This window comes from Harmonia axyridis, chromosome 3 (assembly GCF_914767665.1).
Source record: "Harmonia axyridis chromosome 3, icHarAxyr1.1, whole genome shotgun sequence".
Taxonomy (NCBI): domain Eukaryota; kingdom Metazoa; phylum Arthropoda; class Insecta; order Coleoptera; family Coccinellidae; genus Harmonia; species Harmonia axyridis.
In genome coordinates this window covers 54640413-54659362 of record NC_059503.1, presented here as the reverse complement: position 1 = coordinate 54659362, position 18950 = coordinate 54640413, and the positions used below count along the sequence as shown (strand labels likewise).

Genomic DNA, 18950 nt, shown 5'->3' with positions numbered 1-18950 from the left:
TTCGTTACTGAACTTAACAGAGTAGTATCTGTCAGAGATGTAAGATTTCAGAATGGGATAGTAATTGTGATTTAAGTTCTTCTTGATCTTGTATAATAGGCCTGCATGCCACACTTTGTCAAACGCCTGGGAGACATCCAGGAATACGCCGTTGCAATATTGCTTACTCTCTAAAGAATTTGAGATGACGTTGACTATCCTGTGTGCTTGGTGTGACGTTGACATCCTTTGACGGAAACCAAATTGGTAGTCAGGAAGAAGATCTGTTGTCTCATGGTCTTGATGTATCCTTTCCAGAAGTATTCTCTCGAATAGTTTTCCAGGGATTGGGAGAAGACTTATGGGCCTGTATGATGCGGGAGAGTGCGCAGGTTTGCCATTTTTGTGAATCATCATCACATGGGCGTATTTCCATGTGATGGGGAAGTAACCCAAATTCAGCATGCGGTTATATATGGTGGTTAAGAATACTATTGCTTTTTTCGGTAAGTTTTTCAGGATTTGTGCAGTTATTAGGTCATGACCTGGAGCCTTCTTATTTTTCAGTTTACGTATTTCGTATTATGTATATTTAATGCAGGAATAACTGTCCCCTAATTTGAGTAACTATCTTATGGTCTATTGTGCCTCATCAGAGCTGTTGCCATTAGTCTTCGTAATGTAATGAACCTCAGTATCTGGGATGGCTTCAATGAGGCTAATACCTTTCTTCTACAAGTTTCTTGTCCAAAGCAGATTTTGCGTTGGCTAGTGATGGCGAAGCATTTCGTCACCAGGTTATCCGGAATTTCTTCCTACTCCCCACAGAATCTGCACTTGTCATTTTCTGCTAGACCCATTTTCATGAGGTGTTTCCTAAGGCGACATTGCCCTGTGAGGAATCCAGTGAGGTGGTGTAGTATATTCTTGCTAAGGTCCAGATACTTCTTGGATCTTGCAGTTTCAAACTTTCCAAAAAACTTTTTGGAATGATCCAACCCAGGAAGATTCCGCCAGAATGTTTCACTTCCGATTTTTTCTTCTCCTGAAATTCTTTCTTGTAGGTAACAGGTGTTTTTTTTTCGAGGTATATAACTTTAAGTTGGCACTACTGTTCAAGATGGCGACCGATTTAACAGCTGTCAAGTGATTTATTCTCAGTTTGGTTTGGCAATTCATCATGAATAGACTCACGCCTGAAAAACGCTTGAAAATAGTGCAATTTTATTTCGAAAATAATGGTTCTGTGCGGAATACGTATTGCGCACTACGTCCATTTTATTTTGTTTAGCGATGAAGCGCACTTCTGGTTGAATGGCTACGTCAACAAACAAAACTGCCGCATTTGGAGTGAAGCTAATCCTCAAGTGTATGTCGAAACACCGTTATATCCAGAAAAACTGACTGTTTGGTGCGCTTTATTGTGGAATCATTGGTCCGTTCTTCTTCAAAAACGATGATGACCAGAACGTTACAGTCAATGGTGATCAGTATAGAGCTATGATTACTAACTTTTTCAATTGAACAACCATGATGTCCAGGAGCTGTGGTTCCAACAAGACGGCGTAACATGTCACACAGCTCGTGCCACAATCGATTTATTGAAAGACACCGCCTAATTCCACGTTTTGGACCTGTGAATTGGCCTAAAGATCTTGTGATTTAACACTGCTAGACTACTTTCTGTGGGGCTATGTAAAGTCATTGGTCTATGCGGATAAGCCACAAACCCTTGACCGTTTGGAAGACGACATTCGCCGTGTTATTGCCGATATACGGCCACAAATGTTGGAAAAAGTAATCGAAAATTGGACGTCCAGATTGGACTATATCCTAGCCAGCCGTGGCGGTCATATGCCAGAAATCATATTTGAAATGTAATTCCACAAGATTATCTTGCGGATAAATAAAATTCATGTCAATCGAATAATCCATCGTTGTTTTATTGCAATTTAAAGTTCTATAGCTCTAAAAAAACACCCTTTAATAATAATAATAAGTTTATTGGTTCGAAAACTACAAATAAACTTAAAAAATACTGTGGAGTTATTCAATGACAACTGTGTACAGATATTCAAAATCAAAATTAAATTCACCTATACCATAGGAAGGTTCTGGGGCGTTTGTGTTCCTTTTCTGGCAAGTGTGTTGGCCTCTTCATTTCTGTCAATTTCCGATTGACCAGGAACCCAGACTAAACAGATTTTGTTATTTTTGCTTATTTCATTAGGTTTTAGAATTAATGATAAGTGAGCTGAATGCTTTGATTGCAGCCTGACTGTCAGAATGTATCTATAGAGATACATCAGAAATCTTATATGGATCACCTAGTTTCTTACCAGGTTCATTTCCACACATCTTTCGATTGCAAGTATCTCTGCCTGAAAGACACTTGGACAGCTGCCTAACAATAGTGAGCATTTGGTGCCAGCCCAGAATACTCCAGCGCCAATCCACTCTGTGTCCACATTTAGAACCATCTGTGTAGCATTTGATGGTATTCTTTTTGAGAGCTGGGTTGTGAACTCTCTTTACCAATCTTCTTTTCTACTTAGCGTCTCAGTGAAGGTTTTCTGAATGCTAGTTTTCTTTATCATTTTGTCACTGGGAAGACCCGTTGGGCACCTTCTTATAGCTCCAGTGATACAAACACTGGCCTACCTTTGTATTTGATCGAGGGTTCTCCTCGTTCTGACTTGCTTTAGCATGCCAGACTAGTGCTGCATCAGTTCTTCTATTTAAATATTTGAATATAATTGGCATCAGAATCCAGATATTATAACCTCTAACCAATAAAATTATATATATGAATTGTAAGGTACCTTTTTTTTTTGTAGATATGATAAATGATTGGGCTTCAAAACAGCGGCCAGACCTTATCCATTTTGTACCATATACCTGGCAGATAGCATTGAACTTGAAACACTGCGAACTTTTAACTCTAGTCAATCAGTACAATTGGATAGATTGTAGTTCAGTTGGGCAAAGAAGCCGTCTAGAGAATACAATGCTCGGCTGTTGTGCCCATTTCATACATTTATCTTTTGATCTCCCTTTTGACGAATACTTGCCTGAAACTATTCCTCTCAATTTTGGGATACAGGTAAGGGACCAGAACTCAAAGGTTATGCAGATTGTAACATCTCAGTTGCCTTTGAATTATTCTTATTTGACCACTTCATATAAAGACTGATTCTTCTTTGATTCAAGTCACAGATTTGATATGAAACTGACTGTGCTCATACACAAACATAACCACACTTTCTTATTTCTTTACATTTTGAATATCAATCAATTGAATTACCAAAATGATCGTCATGGCTGTCAATTACATGATAATTCAAAATTTTGTGATATTAGTATAATTGGGACCCCAATGAGAGACGACATAAAATAATTCAAAGGCAACTGCGATGTTACAATTATTTATAAAACCCTGTAGTAATATAGTACTTAGAAATTACTTATTCTTGATATTATATTTTGGCCTATTGAATTCATAACTATCTGGCACCACACAATTAGAGTTTGTCAGGCAAGGTAGAAATGTAGATCATCAAAATATTATAACTATCATAATTGATTGTTTGTTTATACAAGAAATATTTTCTCTAGACATTAGAAAATATCTTACTGATTCTAATTGAGTTGATCGAATTTACTGCATCCAACAAATAACTAATAATAAATAAGTAGTAATACCGTTAAGGTCAAGTATATTGAGTTATGAGAGGTTTCATTTTGATTACCCCATTTTTTGGGCCGCTGTCCTTTTTGTAGCTGTCGTCTTTTGACATTTGACAAGTAAAAACTAGGCCATGATTAAAATGGAACGATACACGCCTCAACATTTCACTGAAATTGATAAAATGCACTACAAAAATGGTGAAAATTTTGCAGTCACTGTTGGAAAAACTAAAGCACTTTTGGGTCGTCGTGAAGCACCTTCTCGGTCGGCAATAGTGAAACTTGTGGAAAAATTTAAGCTGTTGGGAAAAGTTAGTGTGTCCAAGTACAAATGAGAATATTATTGCTGTAGGCAGTAGTGTTGACAAAATCCCAGATTTGTCGATCTTGGGTATTAATGATTTTTTTATGGTCGGAATTGGAAGATATTGATCCATTATCGCATATTTTCAACAAGTTGGCGCTACTTGCCACTCCAGCAAAGAAACAATTTTCTAGAAAGGTTTCCTGGTTGTGTTATATCTTGAAGAGGTGATCACAATTGGCCACCGAGATCTAGTGATTTAAAACCTTTAGACTTTTTTCTTTGGGGCCAGGTGAAATATAAGGTTTATGCCAATGCTCCATAATGAATTCAAGACCTTGAAGATGAAATTAATGAAGTTATATAGAGGACATGCACCCGCAAATGTGCGAATTGGTCATGGAAAATTTCATGAAAAGGATAAGGTACCTACTGCAACCGTAGCGCGGTCATGGCTGATATTGTTTTCCACCGTTAATGGCATACCTTCCTCTTTACAATGAAATAAATATTCATTGATTTCTCTTTAAATATACTCACTGTTTTTTTAATATCAAAATGAAACCTCTTATTGGGAAACCCTTCTAATGTTCCTTCAATTTTTTGTTTATCACAGGGAGAGAGTATAGACTTGAGCCTTTTCATTCCTGAATTCCACTCCACTAGAAATACTGTGACTGCCCTACACAAACACTCAAAGTTGCTGTCAAAAGATGGCACTACAACAAAAAAGACTGAATTGATACCAAAGTGGCGAAATGTTTGTAAAGAAAGGTAAGAATATCAAGAGATATTTTTTTTTCAGTGCCTTAAGACTTGCTTTATTTCAGCGATGGCTGGGTTGATTTCTGGTGGGTTCCTATAGGCGCGATAAATATAATGTACACCTTTCACCCCCAGCCACCTTTGGGGCCCCAACCTCAAGCAGACATTTCAACTCCTGTCAAAGAAGAAATACTGCTTTCTCCAATGAGGTTCCCCCATAATAGAAAGAACCGTAAAAGACCTCCTGAAGGATTTCAGAAGTTTGATCCTACGACGCTCAAAGCGGATACTGTCAATGTTGAATTGGAAATAGGACCTTCTGTGCTTCGCTTATATGGAACTGCGTTGAAGAATTTCATGAATTTCAAGGTTCATCATTGAAATAATTTTGACTCAGATTGGATATTTACTTTTTGTTTTTAGGAAAACATATTTGGGGAAGATCAATCTTTTACAGATATGCAACAAGCAAATAATCAAGATCAAGGGGGCGAACTGAAAACTGATGACAGTAATTATAACATTCCGTTGGAATTGCGAGAAGATTTCGATAAGAGGGAATATAGACCCTTGGAAGTAGATGTTTCTATTGTTATTCATGACATACAAGCACATCTGCTCAAAGTGAGTTGTTAAATGATTACTTTTTTTTGTTAACACTTACTTGACAACTTTAAATTATATTTCAGCACTGCACAGAGAAAGATCCTCCTTGTCCTGTTATTTTGGTTGAAAGATTCGGTTTCGAAATGAAAAAAAGATATGAACAAACCGAACTGCAACTTCTATTGAGCCCTGCAGTGCTTCTAGTTTCTGATAATATGAATAGAGGTCCCAAACATAAGCATTTAAATCAGGGAAAAATTACATTATCATCCATTCAGGTATGAATTATAATTAGTTGAATTATATTTATTTTGTACATTTGGGTATACTTCTAATTTTTTTATATTGAAATTCCATTTTGTTTTTTATGACTTTTTCTAGGTTAATGATATTGTAGTGTATCATTTAACTTTGGAAATAAATGTATTACATTTATTGAATAAATTATATAAAAATGGCTGACACCTGCCTGGTAATCTGGTAATGAATGAAGAAAATACAAATAGAAAAAGAAGAAGTACAATTTCAAGTATGTAATATCATATGATATTAATTATTATCTATCTGGTTAATGTATCAGCAGAAATGCCATCAACGCAACCATTGTCAAATAGACGACTTCCACGCTATTACGTAGGAATCATAATCGAAAGTAACCCAAGGAGACTGCATGTCATCAAGGGAGAGTAGCGATATACCAGTTTCGCCCTTATTAGGGATCATCAGTACCGCATAACTCAACCCAAGATGACGAACAAACGAAATAGCAGCGTTCAATTAGGTGCCTGCTATTTCGTTTGTTTGTCATCTTGGGTTAAGTTATGCGGTACTGATGATCCCTAACAAGGGTGAAACCGGTATATCGCTACTCTCCCTTGATGACATGCATTCTTCTTGGGTTACTTTCGATTATGATTCCTACGTAATAGCGTGGAAGTCTTCTGTTTGCCAATGGTTGCGTTGATGGCATTTTTGCTGATACATTAACCAGATAGATAATTAATATCGTATGATATTACACACTTGAAATTGTACTTTTTCTTTTTGTATTTCTACATTTATTGAAAACCAGCAAATTCACTAATCATAAATCATGAACAGGATGTTCCAAATGAAATGGAGCCAACTCCGATATTTCTCATATTATAATGATTTTCGAAATTAACTCGGATACCTTCAACAATGTTTATTGAGGGATAGATTTTTCCATACTTTCAAATCTTGAAAATTTTAATTTGAATACTTTTGACGTTGATGTACTATGATATGTTGCATTTTCCTCGAAATCTTATGTACATGAAGGAGAAGTAATCCGATATCAAATCCCTCTTTCAATTTAATGGTTTTAGGTTAGGGGCCACGCAATGTTCTCAGATGTCGACAGATCACTAGATCAAGATACCCTAGAGTATGCCTGGCTAGTTGAGGTGCACCTGGGCAAGCTGACAGGAAAACTAACAACGCCGCAGCTTTGTACCTTATCAGCCAGTATAGAAACTTTAGTAGTTCTGATTCTGGATGACGAGAACGAACTAATACATCCGAGCGAGGATGATTTCACAGCGGTGCCAGAGCAAAGAAAGAAAAGCGTGATATCTACCCAACCTCTTCAGCAGGCTTTTCAACAATTCTACACGAATGTGATGGTGAAGAACCAGCATAATTCCAATAGTGTGGGTGTTCAAGGTATGAAGTTTGGAAGCACTGACAGAAGCTCGAAGAACAATTTGAAATCTGCAGCAGAAAAGAAAAAAGGCGAGGATTTGGAAAAGAAAGGAAGTTTGACAAAGAAGGAGGTTGGAGATGCAGTGAATCAGGATTGTCATAAATTGAAGTACAAATTCACCAGGGTGGCTGTGGATGCATTGGATATCTGGCTAGTGGAGAGTGGAACTGCGCTCCAATTATGGGTAAGTTATGGTTCACTAAATTTACAACCCAATATTAATTTATTTTTTCAATATTTATTGAAAAACTGACCATGAATTATAAAAAACACATAATGTACATAGGCGTACAACTTCCGCCGTTTTTTTTTCCGAAATTCGAGGCTTTATTGTAAAAAATTGGTTATACATTTCTGATTCAAAGTATTGCCCATCGCTGGCCACTACTTTCTCCCATCTTTCGGGCAACGTACGAATCCCGCGTTGAAAGAACTGGTCATCTTTCGAAGCGATCCACGAATCGATCCAATTTTTACCTCTTTATAAAACCGGAAGTGCTGGTCAGCCAGGCCGTGTGTCATTGATCGAAACAAGTGATGGTCTGAGGGAGCAAAGTCTGGAGAATACGGCGGGTAGGGTAGGACTTCCCATTTGAACGTTTCCAAGTATGTCTTGACTACTTTCGCAACATGGTGTCGAGCATTTTCATGCTGTAAAATCACTTTATCATGTCTCTCGTTGTATTACTTCCGTTTTTCTTTCAATTCTCGGCTCAACCGCATTAATTGCGTTAGATAACGATCGCCTGTGATTGTTTCAATCGGTTTCAACAACCCATAATACATTACGCAGAATTGGTCCCACCAAATACTGAACATGACCTTGGAACCGTGAATATTCAGTTTGGCCGTCGACGTAGAAGCATGGTCGGGATATCTCCAAGATATTCTGCGCTTGGGATTGTAATGAACCCATTTTTCGTCTCCAGTCACAATGCGATGCCTAAATCCCTTCCATCTTTGCCTTGCAAGCAGCTGTTCACAAGAAATCACCCAATTTCCTTGTTTCTAAATCATTCCTAGGCGTTTTAAAATGGCTTGTTGCGTCACTTCCAATGATCCTGATAATTCTTGTTGCGTTTGACACGAATCTTGATGAAGTAATGCCAATTCTGCATCTTCGAAAACCTTCTCTCGACCACCACCATGCTAGTGTTCGACGTCAAAATCACCGTTCTTGAAGCATTGAAACTACTCTCGGCAAGTTCTTTCACTAATAGCGACCTCACCATAGGTATTTGAGAGCATTCGATGAGCCTCCGTCGCAGATTTCTTAATATTGAAGCAGAAAATTAAAACCTCCCGCAAATGACGAGAATTTGGCTCGTAAGCTGACATGTTTAATCGAGAATAACTTTATGATGTAGGATCAAATCGACTAATATTTCGAAGGCATTATGTCCACAAATACCTGAGCTTATTGTATGACATCTACGATCTTTTTATTTCGCCTATCACTTATCGCTACAGCCATCTATTACAAAACGACGAAAGCAAAGTTGTACATATTAAGTTACCTCCACGTAAATTTTGAGGTTTAAGGCTGTATCCTACCTTTCTCAATAGATATTGTTTTTTGTCACTTTGAATATTGAAAGGTTTTTCAATCGATTCTAATTTCCTTAAATAATGAATTTCATGATTTTTGGAATTTTTAGATTATAATGAAAAAATACATACAATCTATTTAACGTTTTAGAAGTCCAAATTAAGTATATTGGAGCAAAAATCAGTGGATATTTACCAGACCGCAAAATTCATATAATGACTTTGAACTGAATAAAATCAAAGATGTTTTCTAGGTATCTCCTTTACGGCTATCAACATGCAACCTTCATGGAAAACAAGTAAACTCAGGTCTCAGTTGCATAGCTTTCAGCTTGTCGTTGAGGCAGTTAATATGGCAACAACAGAAATACAACCATAAGTATGTTTCATCACTCAAACTAGATCAGAATAAAATAAAAATAAAAACATTTGTTGTAGATCATCAACCGATGATCTTTGGCTGGAAGTTGGGGCCGTGAATTTCGGACCTATAATAGTAGAATCTGCAATATCTAGTGCCGATGCTAAAGATCAGAATGCCTACGAGATGCAACAAAAGTTCCTCAGAATGCACGACGAACGTCAGAAAAAACTGTGGTTCTTGTGGCCTGAACTAAACAAGGTACAGGGCAGGTGTGGATGTACAGGTGGTTGTTGTTTCTTTGGTGAAAATAAAAATGGACCCAGGTTCTTCAGACCTAGTAAAACAGATCTAGAAGATGGTATAAACGTTTCAGCGTTTAGGTAAAGGAAATTTTTATAGTGATTAAATGATCAAATTTACAATATATTTCTTTCTAGGATAAATGAACCTGGGATGTATCCCGGATTTGGTCAAAGTATCTTACATGAACGAATGCTTATTTTTCGAACCACGCCTTATATTTACAACGAAATTTATTTGCAAGACGTAGTTAAGCAAAACACGAAAGTTGACAATACTGGAAGCCTCAAGAAATCTTTCGATAGTCCCAGAATGCCACGTTTGGAACGTGAAAAATCTGTAGATACTGAGAAGGTAGATAGTCCCATTACTTCTCTGGAAAGAAAGACTAATAGAAGATTTTCTTCTTCTTCAGTAAGGTGAGCGATTCAATCACTGTAGTATCAGCAACATTGGGTTTGACTCGAGATTTCCCATATTATTACGATTACATTTTGTGATCTGTAATAAATAATATTTTGAATATTTTAATTCTATTTTCGCTGTGACAACATTTCAAACTCTAAATGAAATAAAAACAATTTTCACTAAACTATTTTATTGTCTTTAACAATTGTTTCGCCACACTGTGGCTTCATCAACTTATGTGAAAAACTTTGATTAGTTCGAAAAAACATGACTAGTATTTCCTCTTCTGAAAATTAAAGTAACAACTGCGATTTATGTCGTTCAGGAGTGCCATAATCAAGGAAGTACCTTATGCAAGGTTAGTGGAGACTTGTCCTCCCCTTTTAACCACAGCAAAATTGGACAGTGACTCTAAGCTTCACATGGAGAAAGGCAAACTATCTGTTACTTCAGGAGACGTTGACTTTCCTCCTAAAAACAGTGTTTCTGATTCCAAACTAGCAGTAGACTATTTCAATTCTCCAAAACCCGATAATTTTGAGGTTCAACTGAACAGCGTAAGTTCCTTGTAAATGGATGAGTATGGTTAGTAGGTGCTACTTTGTCTTTTGTTTTTAGGGTCCTGGTAGCGATGTTTCAGCCTCTAGTCCAGGTGCTAATATTTCTCTTAATGAATCAGAGTCTCAACACTCAATTGGTACTAGACATAGCTCAGAGGAACGTCTTCAGAAGGAGGTACAACGAACAACTTCCATGTCAAGTGAGAATCATTCCGAAGCCTTCTTTTCCGCGGATGAAGATCTTCATCTCAACTCGAGAAGTTCGAGTTTGAGAAATTCGATTCTAAGTACGGGAGGGATCTTGATGAGGCAGGAAAGACAGCCTATATTAGCAAGTTCTCAGGGGTTAGTTGAAAGAATGCAATGTTGGAAAAATTTAAATATCGAATTTTGTGTTTCAGTCCAAGAAAGAAGTTTTCTAGTGAGCTTAGTATAGTTACTGATAGATCAGCAATGCAAAGAAATGGTGTTGTTTTACAAGCGCCTGGATCAGCACCGGAAACTACTAGAACTAGGTTATCTTCCCATCGGAGTGATCATGAGATTCACACACCAGAACATAGGAGCTTTACCCTCAACAGACAGGTGAGTTGTAATGTAAGTTATTTTGCAATTTGACTCAACAGAGTCTAAATGAATTTACAATGTCAGTGAATTTAGAGGCGAATCAGTTCAATATGAACTAACTGTTTGTGTGCAATGTCAGGTATATGCTTATAGCAGCGTTTCTCAAAATGTGGGACGCGCCCCCTAAGGGGGGCGCATTTACACAGGCGCATAAGAGATTGAAAATAAAAGGATAAGGATGAAATGCTGAAGGGATTAAAAAAGTATATATGTTGAAATTTTATTTAACAATGACAAAGAAACATTTTAAGGACTAATGGCTAACATGAGCTTGTTTTAAGGCGCACAATTTCTCTAAATTTGGTTGCACGTTAGAAATGGCCACTCTGAGTTCTTTTTCTACTTGAAGTTTATATCTGTATTTGGATTTCAAGGAAGCAAGTGCAGAAAATCCAATTTCACAAAGATGGGACGTTGGAAAAGGCAAGGAAAAAGAAGCGCTTTGGCTTTTATAACAGAGTTGTTGTTTTGAAGCTCGTTCCAGAAGTTTGTTAAAGATTTATTAACAAAGTTCCACTTTTGTAAGGTACTTGATGAAACATCTATCAGTTGTTCTTCTTCTTGTAGTAATAGTCCAACAGGTCTATTTCGAAATGGAGTGTAGTTGTGTAATTTGAATTCTAATGTCTATGGATAGGGGGAGCAAACGTTTGAGAACCGCTGGCTTGTTGTATAGTTCTTTCAATCTTACTTGACCATCCCATAGGAATATTATCAACTAACATGATATAAGCGCTCATAAGCGTTTTAGAGAGACAATTTTCTGTCTGAAGTTAAAGCAAACTAGTAAAAACATTGGTAAAATTGATCAGAAAATGCGGTAGAAATAATATTGGTGAATCTCATCTAGTACTTTTCGTATTTCATCAAAAAAATTTTTCTTCAGTGGTACCACGGTCCTAAGAATGTGAAATCATTTTCTTCAGAATTTGACGTATCTCAACCGACTCGGAAAGTAACTGGAGTAATAGATTTGATTGCAAAATATTCATCCTCAGTTTTTTTAACATGTGCCACAGAATTTTTCCAAACGTCATCGTCGTAATTATTAAAAACCTCTTTCATTTTCTAGAACCTTTAAATTTTCTTAAACGGCTCTTAATAACCCTGTGTGGAAGATGAGCAGAACTCCCACCAATAAGAGCAATCAAATTGCCACGCGGCAGCACGTGTACTATTCCGAGCAATGAAAGTGACCAAATCGGCACATACTATTTCGATAGAAGATCACCTAACATAGTGGGATTCATTTAAAAGGGCTGGAAAGACAATATATTTCCTGCACCCTAATAAATTTCTTAGAACTTGGAAAACTCTTTTATATTAGAAATATTTTGGCCTATTTCAAGTGACTTTGAATATACTTCATCCAAATAAAAAAAAATCTGTCACTCAACGAACTAAAACTGAGTAAAAATGCTTAATCCCCCGTCGGACCCCACTGATCATGAAAAAGATAATAAAGAAGTGATAGATGTACGTAGCAGCAGCTATTGAAAGGTATAAAATCGGCCCCTGGAGGAACGTGGACTGTTTTAGCCAATAGAAACAACCAAATCGGCACATTCTGGTTCCAGAGACGATCCGCTATAATACCGGGGTTATTTAAAAGTACTGCAATAAATACCCTGGCTCCTAATGAATTGCTCCAAATTAGGACAACCCTAGTATATTTGAAACATTCTGACTCCAAGTGACTTAGGATATACTATACCTTTCACTTATTATTTGTTCCAGAATGAAAGCATTCATAGATCATCAGCTGTTCAAGGCCTAGCCACTCCTAACAGAAACCCAAGCAATAGATCAGTAAGTCCACGTTTATGGCCACAAACGAGCACTATATCCCAACCTGATTCTGACATCAACCATCCTGAATTAGATGCTAGATCCTCGAGTTCAGGTAAGATCTTGATTTCCTCAATTTACTTCTGAAAGACAGCAGTGATTGTTTTTAGGCACTCGTTCATCAGATAACTTGAGCAATAATTCTTTTCTCTCAGCTCAAGGAAGTCAAGAAGATTTCACTTTGATAGATTTACATAGGCAAGTCAATAGACCCATTGTCGATTCTTCAATGCTTATGTCCAGTTATGTGACTCATTTGAGTCAGTTGAGGTGTACAAATTGGAACGATAGTGCACATGAAGGTCCCATCGATCAGTTCTCATTATCCCTATTTGAAAGAATCGATAATAAATTGGTGTATTCTGGTAAGTTTAGTATTTGTCAAAGCTTTCGTAAAATTTTTAACTCAAACCACTTTAGGAGGACGTTTTGTTCCGCAAATGGAGACGGTTATGGATGGTATGACCTCCATGAAGATGGTGACAAGGTGCGACTCCAGCGCTGGTAATAAAACACCTACTAGTCCTTTCGTTTATTCCTGGGAGCAAGAAGAATTGGACAAAGAACTGCAGGAGGTTCAAGAAGAGGAAATACTTGGTTTTCAGACACAGGGCGGTTGTAGAACCACTATAATAGTTAAAATAAAAGGTGATTTAGATGTAATGGTCAGCCCTCTACTTCTGGAATCCTTTCAAAGGTAAGAAAAAAATTCGTAATTGTTGGTGTTATAATAACTTCTTGGTCGGTTTCAGGTTTGTGGATTCTTTAACTTCCACAGTATCTGGTTTACATCCATTAACGGTAATAAATCATTTACATACTTCTTGTATCGGTCAAGTAGCTGCTGCAAATGTTCTTCAAACCACAGAAAATGTCAGGAAAATATGCCAATCGGCAAATGGTCTCAATGATAATAGCGATTCGACAAATCTGGGTAGTTATGAAGAATGCATTAAAACTCAATTGCAAGCTGCAATTTTCCTGCCTAAGGTAATACAAAATGGGTATGGTCTGTATATCGCCGAGAATTTCAGAGCGGTTACTAGCGGTTTCCAATATTCCAGGTAACCTGCTTTATATACACTGCGCAAAAAAATTAACGCACATTCTGAAAATCTCAATTTTAATGAAAGTTAACTCTACATTGACTTTATTAACTTATTTTTGATGTTCTCTCGGGAAGGTTTTGAACGAAACAAGACACATTAAATGGAAGAAAAATTCAGGATTTCACCGAATCTTATGTGAAAGAAGAGAAATAAACAATTTTCAAAATACTGGAATGCTGATAAGTGATTTAATACTTGGTATTTCCACCCCTTGCGTTAATTACAGCTCGGCAACGACGGTTCATACTCAAAATGAGTGATCTTAAAATGTTCTGATCTAATCCTTCCCAGATTTTTCTGAGTTGGATTCCTAAGTCATTAAGAGTAGCTGGATGATTTTCTGAACTTCTCAGCCTTTTATTGAGGTTGTCCCAAACTTGCTCAATCGGATTGAGATCTGGACTTCTTGCTGGCCATTCCATTCGAGAGACTTCAACCTCTTCAAGGTACTCCTGAACGATGCGCGCACGATGGGGTCTGGCATTATCGTCCATAAAAATGAAATTTTCACCAATGTATGGGGCAAATGGCACTACATGCTCTTCAAGCATGTTCCTTATATACCTATCAGCATTCATAGCTCCATTATCAACGACCACTAGGTCTGTGCGAGCAGTCAAAGATATTCCACCCCATACAATAATCGATCCTCCCCCGAAACCAGTAGTATTCAGGAAATTGCACTGAGCATATCTTTCATGTGGACGTCTGTATACAAGGGAACGTCGATCACAATGGTAGAGGCAGAATCTAGACTCATCTGTGAAGATAACTCTTTCCCAATCAGCCTCTTCCCAATGGATATGCTCTCTCGCAAAATCCAAACGCGCCCTTCGATGGGCTGGGGTAAGAGCTGGGCCTCTTGCCGCGACACGAGGCCTTAAATCATATTCTCTGAGGCGATTTCTTATTGTCTGAGTGCTAATTTGCACCCCATGAGTTTGCACAAGCTGATTTTGAAGGAGGCGAGCGGTTGCAAACCGTTGTCTCAACGAAGAAACTCTCAAGTAACGTTCTTGAATGGCAGTTGTTACCCGTGGTCTACTCTGTCCTGGTCTTCGGACATTCATACATTCTTGTGTATGTCCACCCTTCTTCTCGCAAAACTACCGCTTGGGCACATTCCTCTTGGGTCAAATTGCGTGTTTCGCGTTGCATAGCGATCGAGTGTAGAAAATCAAACGAAAGAAAAACTATTGATCACTAGAATTGATCGAGAACAACTGATTTCAGAATGGAGCCAATACATTCAAAATCTGATAATCTCATCTGTATTGAAGAAAAACGTTGAAAGTGGATAACATATGCATGCATAATTCTGATAAAAATAATTATCATTGAGAACACCTTCAGTTGTAGATTAAATTTGAGATTTCCATAATGTGCGTTAATTTTTTTGCGAAGTGTATATGGACTGTTTGCCACTTGTCATTGGTCAACAAAATTTTGTCTTGACAGAAGTTTGGAGGTTATTAATAGTTAATCTCTTGTAATTTGTAAAAAACTAAAAGTTCTTGATTGCTCTGAAGGGTATCGTTTTCATAATTACAATAATAAAAATGACAAGACGCGTGGGAGTGGTTACCGGACTCCACCAGTTGCGGTTGCTCTGGTGACAGATGACTCACCGAAGTTTCAGGAAAAAATCACCTCTTTTTTAGGAATTTGATATATACAGACCTACTTACTAACCAAAGTGACCAAGGAGATATACGGACTATACCCAATATGATATTAAATTATCAGAATTTCACAGTTGAATTTTTTTAGGTTAATGTCACTTTTCTTCAAGTTTCAATTGTAGAGGAGATCATATCGTTCTCTGCATTAGATAACGTTAAAGATTTTACCTGTGTTTCACTACTATCAGTTTGTTTCGATAATATTGTCATGAAGTTCCATTGTGACAAACAAGTAAGTGAATTTGAATTATATAACATGTTATGTTTTTCATTCTTCTCAATTTCTTTTACCCCAGGCCAAAGAAATTCTTCAAAAATTCCACCGACCAGCTGTTGTTCAAACAGGTAGCAAAAAAGGAGCAAATCGAGCCAGAATACTTCTTGGTCTTCAAACATACACTAATGCGGATATAATAAAAGGTGAGCCAGTCTTCATAGAAAGCTGCAAGAAACTGCAAAAGCAGTTGGTTTTCTGCCTGAATATCGGAAAGGTACATGGCCAACTACGTAGGTTGAAAAATGAGAGCAGCATATTGGATGATGCTGTCATAACTGCTATACCCAGTTACAAATCAAAGGTTTTGTTCACGCCAGCAAAAATGAGGCCTCTCTACAGAGGAATTGAATACTATTTACAACCTTCTTATTGTGAGAGCATTGTAAGTTGATTATATATAATCATAGAAAATAAATAAATAAATAGATTTTATCTTAGGTATAAATTTTCATAATGATTGATCAATTTTCAGAGCGCTCAACAAGAAGAAAATAACACTGAGGATAAATTAGGTTTCATTATGTTTGAGTGTGGCCTTGAAGGTATAAACCTAAAGGTAAAAGGATTATCCTTGTGTGGAAGTGGCGAAAGGTTAATATAAATTTTTTTATAGATTGTTAAAAAATCTGAATTTGAAGAAGAGTGTGAAGACGATAAGAAAGAGAAAAAGACTGAAACATCAGGAACAAGTGGCGACCCTGATAAAGGAAATGAAGACTGTGATCCTTTGGTGGAAGATAGGGGTACGACATCTAGACCATGCTCTGCAACGCCTAAAAATGGAGATCGTCTGAGTAGCCTTCAAAGACCGACAACCCCAAAAGTTTCTAATGATAAAGGCGACAAGAAATGTAAGGATAAGGAGAAAAATGCTGGTACAAGCCAACCAGGAACTTCGCAGCCCACTGAGAATTGTAAAGACAATGCAGAAAAAGATATGGGAAATGTATCATCGTGTGTTATTGAACTTAAGGTTGTCTGGTTCAATTTTGCTGCTCCTCCAAGGGCTCCTATTACCCGGAAAATTGATTATACAAGGTATTTTTTTTTAATACTTCATATATTGTAAAGTTAACAATATCTTGTTTTGGAAGGTTGGACTGGAACTTACTGAGCACTGCATCACCGGCTATAAACGCATGGATGAACCCCAGTAACAGGCTAGCAATTCGTGTAGTGCACTTAGTCAGGACTATGTATAGAAGATCGACGGCAACTGTTGCTTGTATTATGGCTGAAGCTTTGGATATTCAAAGAGTTCATACTCTTCCAAAGGTAGGTATTCATATTGGGAGACAATCCGATGGTTTCTTCTCTTAAATATTCTTACATCTCTAAATAACTAAGTAAAAAAAAATATAACGCCCAGTAATGGTAGATTTATTACAACAACTATTTGTATACCTGTTTTTGACTTAGATTTAGGAAGGTTATCGAATAATATTTTAGGAAAATATAACCATTGAAAAAAATGTGAAAAATCAACAAAGTATTGGGTCACCACGATGTCTTATGCACTTAGAAACAAGTCTGGGCATCTCCTAATGAGATCTTTTAGGCTACTTCTAACTTATGTCTAAGTACTGCTTTAGTCTGAGGAGGATAGGGTAAACAGATAAATGTTTTTCCCATAACGTACCAGATGTGTTCAATGTATAAAAAATCGTTAGATCTTGGGAACTAGACAAGATACCTAGTTGGTTTTCATTAAAAGGGCTAAAGTTATTCTAGCTATACGCGCTTAATCTTGTTGGAAAAGTGGGTTTATGAATGTTCGTATATAAGGTGTGGTTTCACCATCTTCAGGATGTCATGTTGCTACTGATGCTCAAAAAAAAATCCTCAAAAGCAAAATTGGGATATTGCAAAAAAAATATATACAGAGTGGCTACTATTTTAATGGGATTGTATTGATAACTTAAAACTATAAGAGTTAGAAGGTCGGTCAAATGGAGAAAAAGTTGCATGCATAGAAGCATTGTCAAGCAGTTCAAACAAATCGAGATTATCAGGGCCGGTTATTGAGATATCATAAGAAAACTAAATTATGTCATTTTGAAATTTCTTTTTTTCTCACCTTAATTCAAATATTATCAAAAAATGTTTCAGGAATTTTTTATTCGACAGTAAATGATCCTCAATTTGACGTAATCAGATTTCTTATCTAACGTTTCGTACTCTCAGGGCCACCCTCAATCTCATTTTTTTCAATACGGACCTGCAACCTCGAAATAACTTCTAACGCTGAATTCAACAATGTATCATACAATGTCATTCAAAGTTGATTTTCAGGTGATTTTGATCCTTATCCAAATTTACTGGTGTGTATGTAAGAAAAAACAAATCTTTCAAAGATATCAATGTTCTGGCCCAAATTCAATTGAACCCAGAAAAAAATCGAGAACTGTAGCCAGTGAATGGAAATGATCAAAAACTGCTGTTAATAAAATAGTCAAGGGACGCGAATACAATGATTTTAAATTTGAATACCAAGCCTTGCAAAAATTATATCGTAATGATCTCAAAATAAAGTTCGCTTCTGTAATTTGTTTCAACAGAACAAATGACAAATCCAACAATAGTGATTCCTCGCGAGAAGATTGAGAATGTATTGGAAGGTATTCAAGGAGACGATACAAGCAAATGTATAGGAAGTATGGGTTCCAGAACCGTAAAGTGCATTTTACAAAATGGTGGACATTTCGAACACTTACTTCATTCATTTTCATTTACTTTCGAATAATCATTCGATTTTTCTTTCATTAAATGATAATTCGTTTAATTATTATGAATTGAAATATGTAAATAATTATTACTTGTTTCTTGATTTGATTCTGATATGTTCCATTTAGTTCAAGATGAGTAAGTTGATTTTCTCATCGAAATGTATTGCATGTTGTTAATTAAACTGAAGGTACCTAAATGTAATACAGATCCGACCCAAAGAAATTTGGATAAGGGTCAAAATCACCTGAATATCAGGTTTGAATGACATTGTATGATATATCGTTGAATTTAGCGTTAAAAGTCATTTTAAAAAGTGTCATAAAATATGCAGATCCGTATTGAAAAAAATGAGGTTGAGGGTAGTCTAGAGAGTACGAAACGTTGTATACGAAATCTGATTAATACGTAAAATTGAGGATATTTTACTGTCGAA

The 18950-nt window shown here is 36.7% G+C and overlaps 1 protein-coding gene across 8 annotated transcripts in view; it reads left to right on the top strand.

Moving 5' to 3' along the window:
* The window catches only part of LOC123676902 (transmembrane protein KIAA1109 homolog), a 57531-nt gene that overhangs the window by 6135 nt on the left and 32446 nt on the right, over window positions 1–18950 (top strand). For 7 of the 8 annotated variants that reach the window (XM_045613196.1, XM_045613191.1, XM_045613197.1 and 4 more), the window contains exons 9-29: window positions 2817–3082; window positions 4587–4744; window positions 4801–5104; window positions 5159–5359; window positions 5425–5619; window positions 6691–7251; window positions 8870–8994; window positions 9054–9359; window positions 9417–9698; window positions 10013–10244; window positions 10306–10592; window positions 10649–10832; window positions 12612–12777; window positions 12833–13087; window positions 13143–13419; window positions 13475–13712; window positions 15602–15745; window positions 15810–16172; window positions 16263–16346; window positions 16404–16828; window positions 16885–17065. In XM_045613196.1, the coding sequence (XP_045469152.1) occupies window positions 2817–3082; window positions 4587–4744; window positions 4801–5104; window positions 5159–5359; window positions 5425–5619; window positions 6691–7251; window positions 8870–8994; window positions 9054–9359; window positions 9417–9698; window positions 10013–10244; window positions 10306–10592; window positions 10649–10832; window positions 12612–12777; window positions 12833–13087; window positions 13143–13419; window positions 13475–13712; window positions 15602–15745; window positions 15810–16172; window positions 16263–16346; window positions 16404–16828; window positions 16885–17065 (5234 nt within the window). The remainder of the gene's footprint in view (window positions 1–2816; window positions 3083–4586; window positions 4745–4800; window positions 5105–5158; window positions 5360–5424; window positions 5620–6690; window positions 7252–8869; window positions 8995–9053; window positions 9360–9416; window positions 9699–10012; window positions 10245–10305; window positions 10593–10648; window positions 10833–12611; window positions 12778–12832; window positions 13088–13142; window positions 13420–13474; window positions 13713–15601; window positions 15746–15809; window positions 16173–16262; window positions 16347–16403; window positions 16829–16884; window positions 17066–18950) is intronic. The other variant, XM_045613193.1, reaches the window with a different exon arrangement.